Source organism: Rhamphochromis longiceps, linkage group LG18 (genome assembly GCF_057381845.1).
Source record: "Rhamphochromis longiceps isolate RC_006_pf linkage group LG18, R_longiceps_female_GT1.1, whole genome shotgun sequence".
NCBI classification, from domain to species: Eukaryota; Metazoa; Chordata; class Actinopteri; order Cichliformes; family Cichlidae; genus Rhamphochromis; species Rhamphochromis longiceps.
The window spans coordinates 17,022,312-17,043,447 of record NC_140574.1 but is presented as its reverse complement, the minus strand read 5'-3'; the positions used below and the strand labels follow the sequence as shown (position 1 = coordinate 17,043,447).

Sequence of the window (21,136 nt, the reverse complement as noted above, 5' to 3'; positions counted from 1 at the left end):
ATAGAAACCATGGATCCATAGACCTTTGAGTTTTGTGTTTCCTCATTTGCTCTATTAGGGGTTTAATGCAGCCGCCTTCAGTTGCTGCTCGTTTGTGGGTCTCTCTGCGTTCAGTTTTATAACTGAACAGCATATTTCATTGGGTTGAGATCAGGTGATGGCTTGAGAAACGCTTAGGGTTGCTTTTACAGTTTGCTCTGGGTCATTATCTTTCTGTGAATCTGAGCAGAGAGTATAGATATGTAAACATCAGAGTTCATCCTGTTACTTCTATTATCAGTCACATCATCAAAACTTTTTTATCTGCTTGTATTTGTTGTGGAAAAATTAGAAAATGGGACTCGCCTAATGTCGAAAATGTCACAAAACTGCTTGTCAACCAAGAGTCGAATTAATTTTGAGCCTTTAAGGGGGACAAAGTATAAAATTGGCTGCAATTCCTGACCAGTTATTCCAATACATTTGGTTAACCGCTCATATTAAAACTGAAAAGCTGCGCTTTATTTACATCACATTGCATTTTATTTAAAAGCCTTTGTGGTGGTGAACAGGGGAAAAGTTTAAAACGCGTCATTGCCCAGAAACTTATGAACCTAACCGTACTTGCACTACATTATATTTTGTTTTTTGTACTTCTGCATGGCCAGCTGAAGCCCACCTGTAAAATCAGCCATCAGAAGCATGCGGTGCTTCCTGTTTTCCCTTGGCAGTTTCTACTTGGTAGTTTCTACATCTTTACCACAGTAGCAGTTTTAAGACTAGAACTTGTTCTTTCAATGTGATATTTCATTTTTGGCATTTGCACCTCCAGGTGTCCTTCTCTGTGCAGAGCAGTCAGTTATTCAGGTATGCTCCGACGGTTGCCTCGAGTCCACAAACAGGCCAGAATTACTTTTGCAGTCGCTGCCTGAGCCCCAGGCGAAGACCCTGCCCCAGCCTGCGAGACTGGATCCACTGAGTCTGGAGACCACACCCAACTCCCTCTGCACTCTCACAGGTCTGCTTCTGCCTTTCACTCGATCCTGTGCTTTTCCATTTAGCTCAATTCCTGGAGAACATGGCAAGTGTGTGCTTACAGCGCAAGAAGAGGCTTTGGTGTGGATGCAGGAGTTTGCACTCTGTTTGTTAGTCACTGTCCTCAGGTTGAATTGTAAAGGATTTTTTTGCAAACAAAAACATGAAAAATGACTGGATTCTTGTCCATTCCTGTTACATTTTTTCACTAAACCGCCTGCCTCCCCCGAAGCTTTAAACTTCTGGTGACAATGAGTTACAGTTTGAGGGAACGTTGGTATTTTCCCTCAATTGTTTTTTGTGCACACAAGCAGTCTTGCTGCTTTTAGGGATTTATAATGTTTGCTAACACCAGTTATGATCGCCACCAGCTGCCACATCTGAAACATAAATGATAAACTACTCGTATGAGTTCTAATTAAAGTATATATCAACTAATTAAATTTATTGCCACCAACCTCACTTACTTTGGTTAAACATCCTTGCTTTGAAGCTTTCTTGGTTTGTTTTTCTCCAATTATGTAAATGTGGTGTATTATAGAGCTGCTTCAAGCAGATAATAATCTACATCTGCTGATTTCATGTCAGCATGGAGGGCGAAAATCACACTGTGTTCTGGCCTCTGTTGCTCTACATGTTTGGTCAGATGGCTGAATGAAAATAAAACAAGCTTGTGTCTTGCACTCACACCTTCTGGAAATCACCAGTGGAAAAAAAAAGGCCCAAAATGGAAAGTACAAGAAGTTATTATCAGGTTTGAATTTAGTATCCTGTGTAAGGATACAAAGTCGTGGGGCTGCAACTGTGGTTGTCAAGTGTGATGATGTTTAGGCAGGGAGTGCGTCTTTGCTGCATTTATCATGACAATCTCAGATAAAAATTGAAAGGGATGTGTTTATCGCTTACACCCTGTCACCAGCATGCACACATTTTCAAACTTGTGCGTCGAACATTTATCACTGTTCCTTTGGCTAAAAATATCAAGAAATGAAAAAGAACCGGTTAAAAACAGAAACTAAAGTCTTGCAGAGCTGTGCAGCATGCATGAATGTCCCCCCCTGTCATTTCTAATGGTTTTGTTTCTGTCTGCAGGCGTGGTTGTCGGTGTGGATGAGAGCACGGCGTACTCGTGGCCTGCCTGTAATCTTTGTGGAAGTGACAACTTAGAGCTTTCAGCTGAAAGGCCGTAGGTCCTCACAATTAAGCAAACTAGCTTCATGTTTGTCATCCTGGCAGATGTATCACATCATATTTGTGTTCTTCTGCAGTCAGAAGTTCCACTGTGTTTCTTGTAAGTCTGCCGTGGATAAGCCGCACACAAAGACTCAGCTGGAAGTCTTCCTGACTTCTTCTTTATTAAGTAACTGCACCATGAAGGTGAAGGTGAGAACAGCATCGCAGGCTTTAAGAAATCCAAGTGTTTCAGGGCTGTACTTAAAAGAATAGTGTAATATTTAAAAAATATATTGTTTATTACTTCTTCACATTTTATGTTTCTGTGATGGTTAATCAACACACCCTGATGAATTTTTCGACTTCTCAGAGAAGTCCACTGTGCCGGCTCAGAGTTTCTGACAGATTTCTTGTTACGTTCCCCTGGGGGGGGGTCTAGGCGGTGAGGGGGAAGTAACAAAAGTGACCGGGTCAGAAAAAGGAGTCAAGGAGGCGAAACAGTTTAAATAAAACAGTTTTATTGAAGTAAGTCAACTAAAAGAGACGGACAAGCCGTTATCACCATAAAACACCAACAAAACACAGGCGTTGGTCAAATAAAGCAAAAAGTCAAAAGGAAAGCGCAGCTCACTAGCTGGAAACCACACTACACAGCTCACTAGCTGGACAACACACTACACAGCTCACTAGCTGGACAACACACTACACAGCTCACTAGCTGGAAACTACCGCAAACACTCAGCTCACTAGCTGTACCCACACAAAATGGCACTCTGGCCCAGAGCTCACCCTGCTCTGGGCTTAAATACCCTTAATTGCTGATGGGAGTCAGCTGTACAGGAGGGAAAGGTGGCACCTCAGGCAGGAGGTAGTGGGACACGCCCACACAGGCACCCTCAGGAGAGAGAGAGGCCCTGCTAGGGCCGTAACATTTCTAAAAACATTGGCGTTTTCTTGTTTTTGTGACAGGTGGTCTAATGAATTTGTTAAGCACTGTACTTCTTTGCCCCGTTCGATAAGAAGATCACTACCACTCGTGCATGACAGAACAACCTGAAGACAGTTAGCTTAGCATCAGCCTGGCTCTGAACTAATGCTACAGTCACACAAGGGAAAAGAGTGATAGGTGTGCAAGCACTCACAGTCAGTTGCCTTCTTCTTCAAAGCAGCTTTTGTTCTTCAAGATGGTGATAAAGCAACAATAAGACCAATTCAGTCTGATGTGAGTTTGCAACTGAATATGATCAAGTTGGCCACTGCGTGCACTTTCTTTGTGGTAATATGGTGATTAACCTCAAATGCTTCGATTCAGATTTCAGCCAGAAGCTCATAACCAACTGCAAAATAATAAAGGTGCGTGGTAACCCTGCCATAAAAAGATATAACGAGAATACAACCAGTTAAGCTCACCAATGCATATTGCAATACCAGCAACCTTTCGACTGCAAGGCGATTGCACAGATCGCCTGGTGGGAGGCAACCTGTCTCAAAACAATCACAATTTTGACTCGCACTGACTGCAGTCACTCCTACACAGATTGGCGAAGGTTTGCTAATAATTGCTAATTTATAAACACTGACTGCCAGCATGTTGCAATAAATTTGAGTTGGTGCACATCAATGAACACAGTTTGTCTGCAACTCATCTTCTTTGCAGTTGGGGACTTGACTCAGCTGGCTGCCAACTGGTTGTACTCTGGTTGTCTTATTTTATAGCAGGTTAACAAGCACTCATGTCATTTTACAGTCAGTTATTTGTAAATATTTTGTATTAGTTTTAAGTAGTTATGTGAATTTCTGTGTACGTAGACATCAACGGATTTGCATCTTTCAGTTGTTTATCACAGTTAATGATCGTATTACCACAAATGAATTGCATGCAATGGCCAAGGAGTAGTTGGCTGCACCACTTGAAATCGGTCTCCAACAGGAAAAAAAATGTAATGCAGTCGCCAGGCAACTATGAGTTTTAACTAGTTGCAAGGAGGTTGAGTCGTAAGTGAATCCACCTACCAGGCCACTGATTTAGACAGATTATCTGGTCTGTTCAGTCCACACAAACCTGAGATTTGAAAAGACAGTTCAGTATTTTACAGGGAATGATGTGCTACGGTTCTTCTGGGTTGGGACAGTAACTTTCTGGTCAATATCTGTAATATGAGGTCTTTCAAAAAGGAGAAATTCAGTCCCCCAACAGAAAAGTCCCTCTGTAGCAGTCAGCAGTTGTTGTTGCCCACCATAAGACGGCCACTTCCTCAACTTTTTGTCTGTTATGTTCTTTAATGCTATGAAAGCAACAGAGCTACAACAGCAGTCATATTAAATCTGATACTGAAAGCACTTCCTCATCCGATTGCCAGATTAGAAATTAGAAACATTTATGACCACTTATCGCAGAAACACTTTTTTTAATGTGAAAATTGGTGTCACTTTTTGTCCAAGTCTGCGTAATGACACACGTAGTGACTTCTCTTATTCTCTGAACAGCAGATCATCAGATATAAAGTCTTAATTAGTCTCCTGAACCATGCCACAAACCGCAGCATTTGTAGCCCAAGCTACTTTGCAATGCCCAACTTTAGCTGGACCTTCAAAGTACAGAAAAACTGAGCTACACGTGCACAAAATATAATCAGAAAGGTCCTTTGGACAGAGACAGGTAGCTATTTGCACTGCACAAACAAGTGAAAAGTTAATCTAGCCTAGCCTCATATTGACTACACAGGTATGACAGCGATAAGAAGATAAATGAATGGATGTTTTAGGTGCTGAGCTGTTGATTTAAGCAACACTTTAAAAAAAAAAAATTAAATAACAGAATTTAAAATAGATCAGGTGTCCATCCTTGAGGACAGTGGATCATCCCGCGCTGCCTTGGTCTTCTTTTACAGCAAGACTCATAAAGATAAAAACCACATTCTGCACAGTTAAAGGCTGAGCACATCTGCATAAAGATATTTTATTGTGGAAAGGCTGGTGTGTGACTTTGCAATCAGAAAGCTAAGCAAGCCAAACTGATAAAGTTATCAGAGTTGTTCTTATCGAACGGCTGATACATTAACCCTTGAGAGCTGTCACTAAGCGGAGGGCACAGTTCCCTGGTGCAGCATTGGTTTTGGATTTACTGCACTGAGGTGATGATTAAAAAGTCATTACTGTGTCCACGTCTTCTTTTTTTTTTTTTTTAAATCAGCTGCAGCAGAGGACGATCATGACCATCCTGAATGCCGCAGAGGTGGAAGGGGGTGAGGTAGGTGTGCTTATCAAGCTGTTACATAACTCTGAGCTCATCTGAAGAGCGCATTGATCTTTTGTCAATATGTCATGAGTCAGCATTAAGTTTTCTCTGCTGAGGTGAAAAAAACAAAACAAAAAACGTGCTGTTCATTGATATGTTTGAAGGAATTGGTTTCCAAAATATTGACACACTCTTTTTCCCGGCCTGATTATCATTTTTTGGCTTTTACTAACCTCAAGAACCCACTGGTGCTGTTGGAGCTATTTTTAACATACAAATGCAATGTGCGCTTTCAGACTTAGATCACTAGAATTACTGCTGAGCCAGAGTGCAGAGGTCAGGGGGCTTAAGGATGCTTGCATATTACTGTCAAACTTTTTTTTTTTATATGTATGGGAGATATAGGAGGGAGCTATTTTAAGTGTTGATTGCTTTCTGAACGCTCTAACACTGCCAAGTGATTTAACCTCGCTGTTTCAGTTCCCAGGATACGATGTGGAGGCCGTGTTGGGAAAAGAGGTGGGCCCCATCCCCGTTTATGTCCGAGTCATCACTAGGAAGCCTGCCCTGTGGATGGGCCTGGAAGAAATCTGCCTCTGAGGCTGTCAGGGCAAGGAACTAATGAGATCAATCCTCAGGCTTCAGCTGGCTCCAAGGATCTGCACGCTGGGCCTCGGTCCGAGCCAGTTTATCCTCCTCCCTCCCTCTGAAGGCCTCCCCCTGACAGCTTGAGGCTCTGCTGAAGGGAACAGGCTGTGAAGAGACAAGGTCCTGTTTGTGTTAATGATATGTGATCTAACCAGCCAGGGGTTGACAGCCCAAGGGTAGAGCAGTGGCATGCAGGCTGTCAAAAGGAGCCCACGTGGGTTCATTAACTTCAGATTTCTGGGTTTAAATGTTGTCTTTTTTAAAACTTTTTCATCCTTTCTGTGTTTAAGATTAACTCGCTTTGTGTCAATAAAAGGCTCATTTTTGCTGACCTTACTTTCTGTTTCCTGTTGCACTTCTTGTGTCAGTTTCCTCAAGCATAAATCATGACACACAAAGATTACCCACAGACCAGGCAGTTCTGTAATTTTTCCAGCAATGTTTTTATTACAGATAACAAAAACAAACTTTTCAAGGTTTCATACAAACTATATAAAAGATCATGCTCTGGCTCTTATAGAAAGTTTGGAATTATAAAAAAAAAAAGGTACCATATCAGGTATAACAACACATAAATGCAGTGGTAAAATAATTTAATACAGGGGAAAAATCCCACAAAAATATGGCAGCATCATATTTTCCAGTGCCATTATGGTAAGCTTAATACATCTGGTACAGATGGTAAGAAAAACAAAAAACAAGTGTCTGTTGAGGTATGTCTCTTGAAAGTTCAGTTCAAAGCAGTTCGAGAATTTGTCACCGGCTCTCTGCACTCGTGGAGCCCGCAAAGCTGGAGCTGGGCATCTGCTTGAAGAACTCTCTGAGGCCGGTGAGTTCTCTAGTTAGCTGCTCGATGGTTTTGTGAAGCCTGTCGTTCTCGGCGCTCAGTTCAATCAGCTTCTGCTGCATCTCAATGTTGCGCCTTTTGGCTTTGTCCCTGCTTTTCCTCACTGCAATGTTATTCCTCTCTCGCCTCTGTCGGTACTCCAAGCTGAACCTGTCCACCGCCTTCTTCCCCCTTTCCCTGCCCAGCTTACGCGGCGAGGATTTGGCCGAGCTGACGGCGGAGACTGGCTCCGGGGTGGTCGGCGGGGTCGGTTGCCCCGTGGGGAGGCTGACGGAGGTCTGCGCGCAGGTCTCGATCTGGGAAGGCAGGGATGAAGACATGTCGCTGTCACTCCAATCGGACTCTTGCTTGATGGGTGCGCTGAAGGCGCTCTTCCCCAGCGCGCCGTCCGTCTTCCTCTCTGCTGTGTAGGCGTTTGACAGCTGCTGCATGCCACCGGGCAGACCGGAGCTTTGCATGTTGTGGAAATCCGCCTTCTCCTGCTTGACGGTGTTGAACAGGTCGAGGAAGAGCTCATCGTTGCACAGCTCCAAGTTTGGCACGGTTGTCATGGACTCGATGTACTGGCTGAAGTCGATGGCGCTTTCGTCGTCGTACATGGCGGGGGTGGTGCTCAGCTCCACCATGGTGCCGTCCTCCGCCGGGCCGTCACTCCTGTTGCCCGGCTTGCAGACCCCCTGCTGCGGACCCCCCAGCTTGGTGCTGTCGTAGAAGTTAGCAGGCTCCATGGACCAGCTCATGTTGCATTGTGGAGACACGCAGTGCGAGTCCAGGCTGTATATGTCACACATGAACCCTGCTGACTTGTCCCACGTGGGTTTTAGAGAGAAAATAAACTTTTTTCTTATAGATATACCCCTCAGGTGTGACAGCTCTGCAGCGCGATAATCCTGCTGCGGCTTCTCTTTCTGCGCAGGCGCTTTTCTCCCTTTTTGCGATATTAAAAAACTTTTTGGCTTTTTATCCCTGGGTGCTGACTGTCAGGCTCCCGTCCCTTTCAACCCTAACACACCTCTTGTCACTTCTCTGAAGCGGCTCTACTTTCGCGCAGTGTTTTGTATCGTCTGCACCAGTTGACGTCACACACGCCGCCCTTTCACGAGCCAGTCAAGTCCAGAAGGCTGTCACGTGGTGCACCGTAACTTCCCATTTGAGGAGCGAGGGGCGTGCTGCTCGTGCCACCCACTTCTTACTATGATGTATGAATGGTGCAGAGTTGTTTACATAGTGAAGGCTCGGCTCTGGCTGTTTGGGACCAGCACTCATTTCACAGCAGAGATAAAAAGTGGCGCAGGAAGTGCTCAGAATATTACTGAAGTATAAGAAGCAAGAAAAAATACTCCATAGCATGTTAAAACATACTGCAAGTACCCGGACACTGTAATTAAAGTATTTAATGAAAGTAACAATACATAATATCAATATTAATATCATGTATGATTGGATTCTTAATCGATGCTTTATTTTTATAGTAAAGCTCAGTTTAGCTACTATTTATAATGTTGGGTAGTTTAATAATAGGTAATAACAGTGTAAAAGTGGGAGAAATTTCACTGAAACAAACAATCTTACAGTCCTATTTTTCTCTAGTTAGCTTTAAATAGACTTTCATAATAGTTCAGATTCATAGTTCAGTTTTTATATCACGTCATTTCTAATTTGCGATTAAGTTTCGATTCTGGGATCAAGTTAACAAAAGGTGTTATAGAGGAGGGGAAACCAGCAGAAACCGAAGGCCACAGGCTGCCTTCCTTACACCCATTTATCCTACAGACATTCATTCACAATCTGCAGTGGCAGTAGTTATATGCTGTTACATCATAAAGATGTGTGGCAACTCATGTAACAATTATTTGAAACTACAAGGGGGAGCACACGTCTCTAATCACTTTTCAAAAGTTGAGTCAACTTTCTGACACAAACCAGTTCCCAGCAGCTCTCAGAGTCAGCGCTGGTTTGGAGCTAAACATGCTTCAAATAGTTTTACATTGTAAAGCACTCATTCAGCTCTTATAGTGAACGAGAAAGCCTCGAATTAGATGTGCCGAAACTTTTAAAGCTTTTTTTTTTTTCAACTGTCTCTACATATATAGATATATTTTGAATATTATCCATAAATCAAATATCTACTGCGATACTTCTGGGAATTGTTCCAATGTTTTCCGCTTCGGAAGTTTGCAGTATTTGTCCTCTTTCATTGGCCTTTCTGAAATGGAAACAGTGCCACACGCTGGTCACCGTTTGCACCTGCAGATATTTTAAGTAACACTTATTGTCACCCTCACACACTCTTATTAGTCCCAGAAACAGTGCTTTCATGGTGCTTTATATTGTAAGATAAAGAACCCATAATAATACACAAGTAATCTGATGAGCAAGCACTTGGCAACAGTGGGAAGGAAAAACTCCCTTTTAACGGCAGGGAGACAGGATAAAAGATATGCTGTAGAAGAGTGACAGAGATTGATAATAACTAATGAGTAAATGCAGAGTAGTGTGTAAACACATAGTGAGTGAAAAAGGTGAGTGACGAAGGAATATTCAGTGCATTATGGGAAGCTCCCAGTGGTCTAAACCCATTACAACATAACTAAGGGAGGATTCGGGATCACTTGATCCAGCCCTAACTATATGCTTTATCAAAGAAAATTTGTAAGCCTAATCTTAAAAGCAGAGAGGCCAAATCCAAACTGGGATTTTGGCCCCTCTTCCATAGAAGAGGGGCCTGAAACCGGAAGGCTCTGCCTCCCATTCTACTTTTGAATATCCTAGGAACAAGTGAGCCAGCAGCGTGAGAACAAAGAGCTCTATTGGTGATTCAGTACCATGAGATCTCTAAGATAAGATGGGCTCTGATTCTTAAAGAGGATGTATGTGAGGAGAGGGATTTTAAATTAGATTCTGGATTTAACAGGAATTGTGAAAAAGTATTGAGTCTCTCCTCACTTCTTCATAGTTTGCTAGGAAAATGGGAAATCACACTTGTGGTACTTTACAGAAACGTGCAAGCATAAATGGAATACAGCATATAAGAAAAAACAAAGTTTGTACAATTCTAACAGGCTTGAAAGTCGACATTTAGTATCACCACCTTTATTCCTCAACACAGCTGAACTCTCTTGGTTGGCTTTCGGGTATAGTTCTCCAGGCTTCCTGGAGGACATTCAAAGCTCTTCTTTGGATGTTGGCTGACTTCTGTTCTGTCCTCTGTTGAGATGATCCCACACTGCTTCAATGATGTTGAGGTCCAGGTTCTGGGAAGGCCAGTCCATGACTGATAGTGTTTCCTTGTGTGTTTGTCTGTGAGCTATGTTTTTACTGCATTGGGAGTGTGTTTCGTATCATTAGGGTAATGATGAAAATCAAGCCGTTGCTAATCAGGTGCTTGCCAGATGTTGTTGTATGGTGGATCAAAATCTGACAGAAATTTTCTACGTTGATAATTCTGTCACTTTTCACAAGATTTCCAACACCACTGACTGAAAGAGCCTCCACTGTGTTTTACAGATAACTGCAGAGACTCAGTCTTGTAGCTCTCTGCTGACCTCTACTGATGATTTGAAACAAATCTTTAATATTTGCTAATATTTGCTGCATCTACTTGAACAACCCGTCGCCTCTGATTTTCAGTCCAGTTCTTGTGTATTTTGGCATACCTCAGCCTTTTCTCCCCGTTTCCCTTCCTCAAGAATGGCTTCTGAGAAAGCTTCTGACGAGCCATCAGTGAACAGTAGATGGATCAACTGAAGAGCTGGATCTCTCAGGTCCTGTGTTAGGTCTTTTTCTCTATTTCAGGACTTAACTTTGAGAAACTCTTCACCTGATATAGATATTCCTTAGGCCTTCCATTTCTTCTTTTGTCCTCCACTCATCCAGTTTCCTCAGATTTTTTGAAGGACGCATTGCACACCGCAGGGCTTTCAGCTTATAGTTCTTTATGAATCACATTGTCAAGCTATGTTATTTTTCATAGATTAATTCAAACAAATGGGAAGAAATTAGACAAGCTACTTTTAACAAAGTGCTTAAAGATACAAATGAAAATTTAATCTTTACTAAGTTGTCTGTTATATGTAGGCACGACACTCATTCATCTCTTGAATTAGGGTTTTTTTTCCACGCATGAATGATTCATAGATCAGTGTGAAGACGCTTAACAGACAAACAAACAAAAAGCATTCCTCTGAAAATGTTCAGGTACAAAGACTGGACTTAAATGATAAATGGGGTGGTAGTTTTATAGCACCTTCCTACTCAGTTGAGCGATCAAAACATTTTCAATTGCAACTCGCATTCACCCAACCACACCCACATTCATACAGCCCTTTTATCTATACATGAGCACTTTCCAACATTCACAAACACACCCAGTGTGAGTGTGTTTGTGAATGTTGGAAAATGTGAATGTTGTTGGGGGCAGCTTGAGGTTCAGTATCTGCAGGATGGAGAAGGCAGGGATTGATTTACCAGCCTTCCGAGAGGTAAATGACCCATTCTACCACCTGAGCCAGAGCCACCTGTGTTGTTTTAGAAAACGAATACCACAGAAGGCAAGGAGATGTGTTGGTCTGTCCTATTCTGCTCTGTCTTACTTTTGGGCTTGTTAATGGGTTTCCCACCCAGGAGGAAGGCACCGCAAAGCAGTGGCCAACTCAAACAGCTGGTACAACTACAGGCGCCGACCAGTGCTTACCATCCCTACCAGACTGTCCACAGGAATGGCATCTCCAATGAGCAAACTGTGGTCATGATGTACGATAACTTGACTCAAAATGGGGTGAACCTCAAACCCGGGATTACTGAGAATAAGTGAAAAAGTAGCCCAAATACAAAGAAAAACCTTCGCTGACTTCCAGAAAGCCTGGAGAAATGCTGCTCCAGACCACATGTTTGGATCCTTGGAGGGGAAAAAAAGAGATGACTTGAGAGGTTTACATAGTATTGTAGGTGGCAAAGTCATTCTTGAAGTTGGACAAACATTTGGTCCTCTTACTTTTCAAATATCTCTGTTCAGGATTCTTTTGAAAGGGGGAAGAGTGGGGTTCAAAGCTCTGAAATTGTGAGTGAAACTTTGTTTTGTTCAGGTGATTGTGGAGCAAAATCCTCAACTTTACACTTTAGTGTGCAAGTACTTCTCGTAGAGTTTGAGGTGTTTCTGGGGTCGTTATTTTGCTGCATGTTGTACAAACCAGAGGGTGGGGCATGTCTCTGAAGAATGGAGTTCTGCCTCTCCTTGGTCAGGGTGGAGCTGATTCAGTGCAGAGTACACCACCTGTTTCACTGTGGGTGAAGCAGATCAAAGCTACGTGAATGCATCTGAATCTGTGCTTCATGGAGAGGATACAGGTGAGAGTGCTAATATGATCAAAGCCATAAACTTGCTTAACCAGCTCAAAAAGTGCAGATGCTTTGTAGTCGTTGGTTTTATATGACATGACTTAATGTATTAAACTCATGTAAAATTATTCAAATTATTTTTAGGCTTCTCTTTTTTTTGCTGCTCCCTTTAGGGGTCACCACGGTGAATCATCAGCCTCCATCTCCCCCTGTCCCTAGCATCTTCCTCTGTCACGCCGAACCTCTGCATTTCCTCCTTCTCTACATCCACGAGTCTCAACTGTGGTCAGAAGTTTGCACATGCTCATCATGGGCATTGATGTCATGGTGAATTTGAGTTTTTTAATGATTTCTGAGTTGTTCATTTTCCAGGGTCCAATGTATATATACAGACTCAGATATACTATACAGCCCTACTAATATTTGGTCAAATGTCAAGTTGCATCTCACCCAGATGCTTTTGGTAGCCATCAATGATTCTCTGTTGGTCAGCATTGTCTCTGATGCTGATGTAAAAATCTCTTCACTGTGGGCAGTAATGCTGGCAGGCTTGACGTTTAGTGGTTTCTGGGTTGTTCCTGAAAATCTTAACCAATTTCCTGTAATCTGGGGGTGACAATTAAGGGTTTTCTTCTAGACCTTGGTGAACTGACACATCTGAATAACACATACTTATTTACAATAGTTTGAACTGATGACCCTGGAATCTGCAGTTGTTTGGAAATGGCTCCAATAAGCCTTCACAACTTGTGGAAATCTGCAAATCTCATTCTTGGATTTTCACTGAGTTCCTTGGACTTTCCTATTGTTCTGAGTATTGGTCAATCCAATGAGTGCTGTTAAATAAATCAATTTAATGCTGGGAGAGATGAACTACTTATAGTCGATCATAATCGACAATGGGAAATTAATACACCCTTTCCTTGTTGAGTCAAAAGACACTGCAGAACCTTCAGCACCAGTTATAAAAAGATTTAAGTGACTGCATGTGGAGCCATTAAAGAGTTGTGCTGTACAATCATTCAACACAGGGGAAAAAATCAGTTAAAGAAATCAATAAAACCCCCAAATCATCATGACAGTCATGGCCACAATGAGTGTACACAAACTTCTGTGCATTACTGTGAACACAGAAATATGGGATGCGCTGGACCTCATCATACTGAGAGCTGTTTCTTCTCACCCACTGGCATACATGAGTACCTCTACCTGTAGTGAAACCACTACAACCACCGCTGTAACATAACCGGGTGAACATACATCCTACATGTAGAGTAGGAAAAGAGGGTGAATAGTACTTCCCGGTTAGCTTCTGCTGTTGTATTAATTCAAATGTTACATCTTTACATCCGTAGCCTGTCACGGATTTGCTGTCATTTAGTATTTGGGAGGCGGTTTCACACTTGCGTGTCGTTTGCATCTTTACAATAAAGATTAGGGCAGGGGCAAAAAAAAAAAAAGTCTCTTACTGCTGGGCCAAACCAAATCGATTGAGGGTTTGATGGAGCACATGAGCGCACAGGAAACGCAGATCGTATTTGACATATCAAAAATTAAAAGTAAATTTATTTATTTATTTCCTATTTAATCTGTTTGTTTATTGAGTCTACAAGATGCTAAACTGAAGCCGGATAAGTAAACGCTGAACAAGAACCCCCCTTTTTCGGTGAAGGGATCGACCGGAAAGAAAAGAAAGTCAATCCCAGCCTCTCATTGGCCCAAAGTTCCCCGCGAAAATAACGTCACCCGCAGTTTCGCGCCACATCTTCTCCGCTCGGACGTATACACAAGAAGAGGTAAGAAGAGACGTATATAATGATATTTTTTAGCTTATTACATCTGTAGTTTTGGTGGTTTCGTGAGAGCGTGACACGTTAATCAGGTTGACTTAAACGTGCACGAAGGTGTTTTGTTGTTTTACGCTGACGTTTAATGTTAAATCGTCGCAGTCGAGGATCAGCTTATTGTGTGCTCTGCAGCCACATGTCAAATGGAGGTCGAGGGTTTAATGCAGTTAGTGCTTTAGTGAAAATAAGACACTTCAAAACATCTAAAAAAGACACGCAGTGTAGCACATCAGCGCGCCGGAAGTGTTGTTTGTATAGTTAAGTGAACTTTTCGTGCTGTTTGACTGATATCTGGAAGCGATTCAAGCACGCATTCATAACATAGATCCAAGTACCAAATGTAAGGAAAAACAGTTGGTTTGTTTCATGCCCCAACCTTGGACTAATTGTTACACAAGGTTATTTGTGCTACATCAAATATTACCTCATTGCATGTAAATGTAACCGGGCTGTTAACGAAGCAGCGAAAGGCAGGCTGCTCAGTTTATATCCATCTCATGTCATTTTCTCCACAAAACTGAAAAAAGATCTAATAAAACAAAAAGGAAATAGTTAAAGTTTTTCAGCCAGCCACATATGTGAATGTCAGTTTTCTAAATGCTCAGTCAAACTTGAAGCCATCAGTGATGTCCTACAGCCAGAGCGACAGTATGTAAGTGTTATTACATTTCCGTTACTGAGTGTCACCTTTTGTTGATTTCCCAGCAGCAATGTCTTCTCCAGCTTCAACCCCTGGTGGCCGTAAGCGTGGAAGGAACACCAATCCACCTACACGTAAGTTCCCCACCTGCTCCATCCTTTTGCATATGGACCTCCTGTGATTGTATGATGACCGTTGCCTACTTTTCTTCGTGTCTGTGCGATTTTAGCCAGCAGTGAGGACCCCACCTCGCCTCCCTCTCAGCGGCGCAGAGGTCAGGACTCCTCCACCGGGGACCTGATGCCGATGCCCACCTCCCCAGCCACGGACATTCTCAGTCCTGCAGCACCCCAGGACACGTCTCTGCTCTCCAGCCCCCGACCTTCAGGTATGACATGTTTGAGTTGTTGTGGTCTTGTGGACTCAAGTTTGGATTCTTAAATTGTTTTATAAATCTGCCTCCTTTTAACAGTGCCTCCTAACGAGGTGGACATGAGCTCCCCCTTGATGTACGGGACTCCCAGCTCCAGGATTGAGGGAACCCCACGGAGCGGAGTGCGGGGCACACCAGCCAGGCAGCGTCCTGATCTGGGATCAGTCAGGAAGGCTCCCCAAGTTGATCTTCACTCTGAGCCGGTCAGTAACCTTGTGTTTGTCATGTATTGAGCTCACATGAAGCCTGAACCCTCAGAAGTTAACTATTCGCTATCTTCTCTCAGCCGAGCGCAGATGGCGCCGTGGCCAGCGAGTCGAACGCCGGGCAGAGGCTGGTGATCTGGGGGACTGATGTGAATGTCGGCACCTGCAAGGAAAAGTTTCAGGTATGAAGCCGAGTCAGCTAGATCCCATAATAAATGTCCTGTAGGGAGTCCATGAGTTAACATCGGCATGCTTTGCGTTTCGCTGCTTCCAGAGGTTTCTCCAGAGGTTTGTTGACCCGACCTCCACTGAAGATGAGAACGCTGGTCTGGACCTGAACGAGCCGTTATACATGCAGAAGCTGGAGGAGGTGCAATTTTTATTGTTTGCTGCTCCAAACGTTTTTAAGTCAGACTCGCACTGCACGATGGTGTTTCTGAATGATGAACAACAGCCAAGAAATGAGACAATACAGGAGGAGGCGGTTGCGCGGGATTGCATTCAAAGACGTAATATCAATGTTTCTCCTCTCGTCCCACAGATCAGCGTCGTCGGCGATCCTGTGATGAACGTGAACTGCCGCCACGTGCAGTCCTTTGATGCAGAACTTTACAGACAGCTCACCTGCTACCCACAGGTAAAGCTCGCTTCATCTGCCATCATTTGTTTATTTTTTTTCATTGCTGTTGTTTTTATTACGTCATTAGGTGTATTCGTGAGTACGGATTAAACAGAGGATGAAACCTTGAGCCCCTGATGAGTGAAATGGCGGCCTTCTGATTTTTATAATGAAGTAATGCCATACGGTGATGTCTTGAATAAATAAAACTAAAATAAGTGGATGCAAATGCAAAGGGAGAAGTGATGTGTAATGTGACGCAAACAAGGTTATATAGAAAACAAATGGATAGGTGAATGAATCCAAAGACAAATACAGAAGCAAATTTTACTTTTTGTTCTATGAGGGGTTTATTTACATTTTTATTGTTATATCCATCTATAATATTATTAGTCACTTTATCCACAGGACCACTGGCATCTGCACTCTGTTAAAGATTAAATCGTTCCCTGTTTCCGTGGAAGAAATTCTGTGGAATTTGGCTGCGTATTAATGGAGTTAACTATGTCGTTTTCAGGAAGTCATCCCAACTTTTGACATGGCGGTCAACGAGCTTTTCTTCGAGCGTTTCCCCGACTCTTTCCTTGAGTATCAGATCCAAGTACGCCCCTACAACGCCGTGAAAACCAAAAGCATGAGGAGCCTGAACCCAGAAGGTTTGAACTGACGTCACACGTGTTACGGGACCCATGTTGTCTTCTGTTTTTTGTAAACGGTGAGGTGTCAACTTCTGTGTTTCTTCCACAGACATCGATCAGCTGATCACCATCAGCGGCATGGTGATCCGCACCTCGCAGCTCATCCCTGAGATGCAGGAGGCGTTCTTCCAGTGCCAGGTGTGCGCCTACAGCACCCGCGTGGAGGTGGATCGCGGGCGCATCGCCGAGCCGGCTGTGTGTCGCCACTGCAACACCACCCACAGCCTGGCGTTGATTCACAATCGCTCTGTCTTCTCAGACAAACAGATGGTGAGAGTTTGCTCATAGTCAGCGACACCTTATCTCAGAATACACGGATGGTAATCGCCGATGTGTTGCTGCGGAGGTCATGGCGACTGTTTGTTTACCGTTCTTCCTTTCGCAACAGATAAAAATTCAGGAATCTCCCGAAGACATGCCGGCCGGTCAGACGCCTCACACGACTATCGTTTACGCTCACAACGATCTAGTTGACAAAGTGCAGCCAGGAGACAGGGTGAACATCACTGGTGAGATTTCTTTAATATCTTGATAATATTAATTTCATGATGACCTGTATGAAGAGTAAAAGATGGGGCTGAAAATGGAAGCAAGAGCTGAGCTGCAATATTTCTAATGACCAGCAGGGGGCAGCTCCTGGCTGCAGAAAGTCATCAGGTGGATTTAAAGTGTTTGGCATGAAATTAAAGCATTTTTAAAAAAAAAAAATTTGCAAGGTGGTCGTTGAAGGTCACGTTGTGGTCGGATCACTAACAGCCTTTGTCATCTGTGCAGGTATCTACAGAGCCGTCCCAATGCGCGTTAACCCACGCCAGAGCAACGTGAAGTCGGTTTACAAGACTCACATAGATGCCATCCACTTCCGCAAGACAGACGAAAAGCGCCTGCACGGTTTGGACGAAGAGGCCGAGCAGAAGCTCTTCACCGAAGACCGCGTGCAGACCCTGAAGGAGCTCGCAGCCAAGCCGGACGTCTACGAACGCCTCTCCTCTGCCCTTGCACCGAGCATCTACGAACATGAAGACATCAAAAAGGTAAGACCAAAGGCTACTTGTTAAGGTGGAAACACTTGGCTATCACATAGCCAAAAAGGCCCACAACAGCCACGCCCTCTTTCCTGCATATCGGTCACTCTGCTGCAGCTTTTAAAAAAAGAACATTTTAAGCAGAGGTGAAATGCAGAAATGCCCTAATAAAAGTTTTGGTTGAAGATGAATTTAGATTAAAGTTGTGATTCGATTGTGTCTCTTTCTCCGTCTCCTGGTACCAGGGCATCTTGCTCCAGCTGTTTGGGGGCACTCGAAAGGACTTCAGTCAGACCGGCCGCGGGAACTTCCGTGCCGAGGTGAACATCCTGCTTTGCGGAGACCCCGGCACCAGCAAGTCCCAGCTGCTGCAGTACGTCTACAACCTGGTGCCCCGCGGCCAGTACACGTCAGGAAAGGGCTCCAGCGCTGTGGGTCTGACCGCCTATGTGATGAAGGACCCAGAGACCAGGCAGCTGGTGCTGCAGACCGGCGCGCTGGTCCTGAGCGACAACGGCATCTGCTGCATCGACGAGTTCGACAAGATGAGCGACAACACGCGCTCCGTGCTGCACGAGGTCATGGAGCAGCAGACCCTCTCCATTGCAAAGGTATATGTCACCACGTTTAATACGTAATCGTTTGGAAGTACGCAAACGGAAGGAGCTTTCGGTCTCACGGCGTTTGTGTTTTCGTGCCCTCAGGCTGGAATCATCTGCCAGCTGAACGCCCGCACCGCCGTGCTGGCTGCTGCCAACCCAGTGGAATCCCAGTGGAACCCCAAAAAGACCACAATCGAGAACATCCAGCTGCCTCACACTCTCCTGTCCAGGTGAACATCACTGCATTGAAACTCCCGATGCACCGATCCACATGTTGCTGTGTTGCAAACTAAACGTAACTTTGTGTTTGTTGCGCCGTCAGATTCGACCTCATTTTCCTGATGCTGGATCCCCAGGATGAGGCTTACGACCGCAGGCTGGCTCACCACCTGGTGTCTCTCTACTACCAGACCGAGGAGCAGATGGAGGAAGAGTTCCTGGACATGGCCGTGCTGAAGGACTACATCGCGTACGCGCGAACGTACATCAACCCAAGACTGAGCGAAGAAGCCAGCCAGGCCCTCATTGAGGTCTGTGGAAACTCTGTGGCTTAATTTAACCCTTTTAGCAAACATTTTAGTCGATTCTTAGAGTTCTATGTAGCTGACCTTGTTTACGTTCATCCGCAGGCCTATGTTGACATGAGAAAGATAGGCAGCGGCCGTGGGATGGTGTCTGCCTACCCCAGACAGCTGGAGTCCCTGATCCGCTTGGCAGAGGCCCACGCCAAGGTACGCTTCTCCGAGAAAGTGGAGACCATTGACGTGGAGGAGGCCAAGCGGCTGCACCGAGAGGCCTTGAAACAGTCGGCCACAGATCCTAGAACAGGATTTGTAGACATCTCTATTCTGACAACAGGTACGGAAGACAGTGAATGTATTTCTAAAGGTGCTGACATGAGAAATTAAAGATGCACTTTATGAGGGTCAGGCTCATTTTACAATGGCCTTGCTTTGAAATACTAGTTCCATTTTCTCCATTGTGAAGGTGCCACTTGGGCTTTTCCGGCCTCTTTATAGGACAACTTTTTAACCCCAGATTAATTATGCAAATAACCTCTAGGTTCAGTCCTGCAGTTGCATTTCAATGCATTGTTCTTTGCTTGATTACAGGCATGAGCGCCACAGCACGCAAGCGCAAGGAGGAGGTAGCCCAGGCCCTGAAGAAGCTGATCCAGGCCAAAGGGAAGACGCCAGCCATGAAATACCAGCAGCTGCTCGATGACCTCAGAGGACAGTCTGAAACTGTGAGTCTTTTAAATCTTTATTTTTATTAAGCCAGCATGAAGTCAAAGCTCAAATATCAGTTTGATTTCAGCTCTTCAGATGGCGATCGCTATGGCTGTAGCATGGCACTCGTTCCTCATTAGACTGAACAAAAGCTAAGCTCTAACATTTCTCCGTATCCTCTGAAATATCACAAAATTCAGCCAGAGTAGCCGTCGACACGTTTGCACTCTCTGAGTATTTGCTGCACTTTTGCATCACTTCCTCTCTAATGGCTTCCTCCTGTCTTGCCCCGTTTGCAGGCGATTACTAAGGAGCTGTTCGACGAGGCGTTGCGAGCTCTGGCTGACGAGGATTACTTGACAGTCACTGGAAAGACTGTTCGTCTCCTTGCTTGAGGCACACCCTGCAATTATGTACAGTCCTTAATTTTAAATCCTATCCCATGTCGACTTCTTTACTCGTGCTGTAAAAAAACGTATTTGTTTAACCGAACCAGCATGTGCTGAATATCTGGGTGTATTAGATGTTTATAGCACCCCAGATTGGTGATTCAGAAGGACCCAATGACTCATTAAACGCTGGTTTCCTGTTGCAGTTTTTATAGGAATGTGTAAAAACTGCATCCAGTGTTGACTTAAAGAGCTCATATTTGAAAGTACTTATTTTCTTTGTTAACTTGTTTTGTGCTGTGATTAAAAAGCTCTTTGGATAACTTGTACATTATAATCGCAGACTTTGTCTTCAAGAAACTGTTAAAGCAAGCTTGAACTTATTTTGTGTTTTTTCTTTTGGATTGAGTAGCTCATGTTGACTATTTGTTTATAGAGAATAAATAAAATGATGTTCACTAAAGGTTTCTTACTTCTGACCTGCATATTTCACCAGTTTCTCTATGTTAAGTTGTTTGCTAGCTGTATCATCTATGCGGAAGAGCCTACTGCTGACTTTACTGGGTAAATCTTGGTAGTAAATGGACTGAGATTTGTTCCAGTTTCCAGTATCCTGGCCAAATAGGCTTCTGATGTGCAGGTGAGCCAGTGATTAATGATTGAAACAAGGCAGGGTGGATCCAAGCTTTCGTGTTTACACTGATACTGACCCCATCATCCAAGTCACATGTCAGAAACTGACTTATTACATGTTTTTCCAATTTAATTTCTTTCTTATTGTACCTGATGTGGTCTTCTGCTATAGCCCATGGGTCTGGAGATGCTCTTCTGCATACCTCAGTTGTAAGGAGTGATCATGTAAGTTATTGTTGCCTTCCTATTAGTTCAAAGCTGTCTCCTCTGGTATCAACAAGGTATTTTTACCCAGAGAACTGCATGTTTTCTCTTCTGGACCGTTCTCTGTACACTCTACAGATGGCTGTGTGGGAAAATCCTCGTAACCAGCAGTTTTTGAAACGGTATTAACAACCACACCACATTACAAGTCACTTGAGGCATCTCTCTTCCTTGTTCTGATGATCAGTGTGTGGCCACTCTACACAGTAATGCAGTTTTCCTCCATTATGTAACAAGTGATAAAAGTATACAGAGACTTATTGTGAACCATTAAATAATGACATGTAGACATGC

The 21,136-nt window shown here is 43.9% G+C and overlaps 3 protein-coding genes across 5 annotated transcripts in view; 2 read left to right on the top strand and 1 right to left on the bottom strand.

Annotated features, from left to right (window-relative positions):
* Positions 1-6,399, top strand: part of spidr (scaffold protein involved in DNA repair) — a 43,872-nt gene extending 37,473 nt beyond the window's left edge. The window contains exons 16-20 of one of the 2 annotated variants that reach the window (XM_085389426.1): positions 812-997; positions 2,107-2,200; positions 2,283-2,397; positions 5,381-5,437; positions 5,906-6,399. In XM_085389426.1, the coding sequence (XP_085245552.1) occupies positions 812-997; positions 2,107-2,200; positions 2,283-2,397; positions 5,381-5,437; positions 5,906-6,025 (572 nt within the window). In that variant the 3' untranslated portion in view covers positions 6,026-6,399. The remainder of the gene's footprint in view (positions 1-811; positions 998-2,106; positions 2,201-2,282; positions 2,398-5,380; positions 5,438-5,905) is intronic. The other variant, XM_085389427.1, reaches the window with a different exon arrangement.
* A 93-nt stretch (positions 6,400-6,492) lies between these two features.
* cebpd (CCAAT enhancer binding protein delta) lies at positions 6,493-7,954 on the bottom strand. Its single transcript, XM_085389430.1, has one exon. The coding sequence runs from the start codon at positions 7,709-7,711 to the stop codon at positions 6,830-6,832; it is 882 nt and encodes a 293-aa protein (XP_085245556.1). The 5' UTR covers positions 7,712-7,954; the 3' UTR covers positions 6,493-6,829.
* Positions 7,955-13,969: 6,015 nt separating this feature from the next.
* mcm4 (minichromosome maintenance complex component 4) lies at positions 13,970-20,410 on the top strand. 2 transcript variants are annotated; one of them, XM_085389630.1, is made up of 17 exons: positions 13,970-14,053; positions 14,810-14,878; positions 14,974-15,132; positions 15,217-15,380; positions 15,464-15,565; positions 15,658-15,753; positions 15,925-16,020; positions 16,520-16,658; positions 16,750-16,970; positions 17,089-17,209; positions 17,475-17,734; positions 17,971-18,336; positions 18,430-18,557; positions 18,650-18,857; positions 18,957-19,185; positions 19,440-19,573; positions 19,856-20,410. In XM_085389630.1, the coding sequence occupies exons 2-17, from the start codon at positions 14,815-14,817 to the stop codon at positions 19,949-19,951; spliced, it is 2,583 nt and encodes an 860-aa protein (XP_085245756.1). In that variant the 5' UTR covers positions 13,970-14,053; positions 14,810-14,814; the 3' UTR covers positions 19,952-20,410. The 2 variants fall into 2 exon arrangements, with proteins under 2 accessions (XP_085245756.1, XP_085245757.1); XM_085389631.1 differs by having other exon boundaries at positions 13,972-14,053; positions 14,813-14,878.
* The last annotated feature ends 726 nt before the right edge of the window (positions 20,411-21,136 follow it).

What these genes read in the sequence shown, in the direction of transcription:
- cebpd (XM_085389430.1), bottom strand. Translation starts at nt 7,711, where the DNA reads ATGTGTGACATATACAGCCTGGACTCGCACTGCGTGTCTCCACAATGC.
- mcm4 (XM_085389630.1), top strand. Translation starts at nt 14,815, where the DNA reads ATGTCTTCTCCAGCTTCAACCCCTGGTGGCCGTAAGCGTGGAAGGAAC. An exon ending in ACATGCAGAAGCTGGAGGAG is followed by an intron (nt 15,754 to 15,924) that starts GTGCAATTTTTA and finishes CTCGTCCCACAG; the next exon opens with ATCAGCGTCGTCGGCGATCC. An exon ending in CCAGCCAGGCCCTCATTGAG is followed by an intron (nt 18,858 to 18,956) that starts GTCTGTGGAAAC and finishes GTTCATCCGCAG; the next exon opens with GCCTATGTTGACATGAGAAA.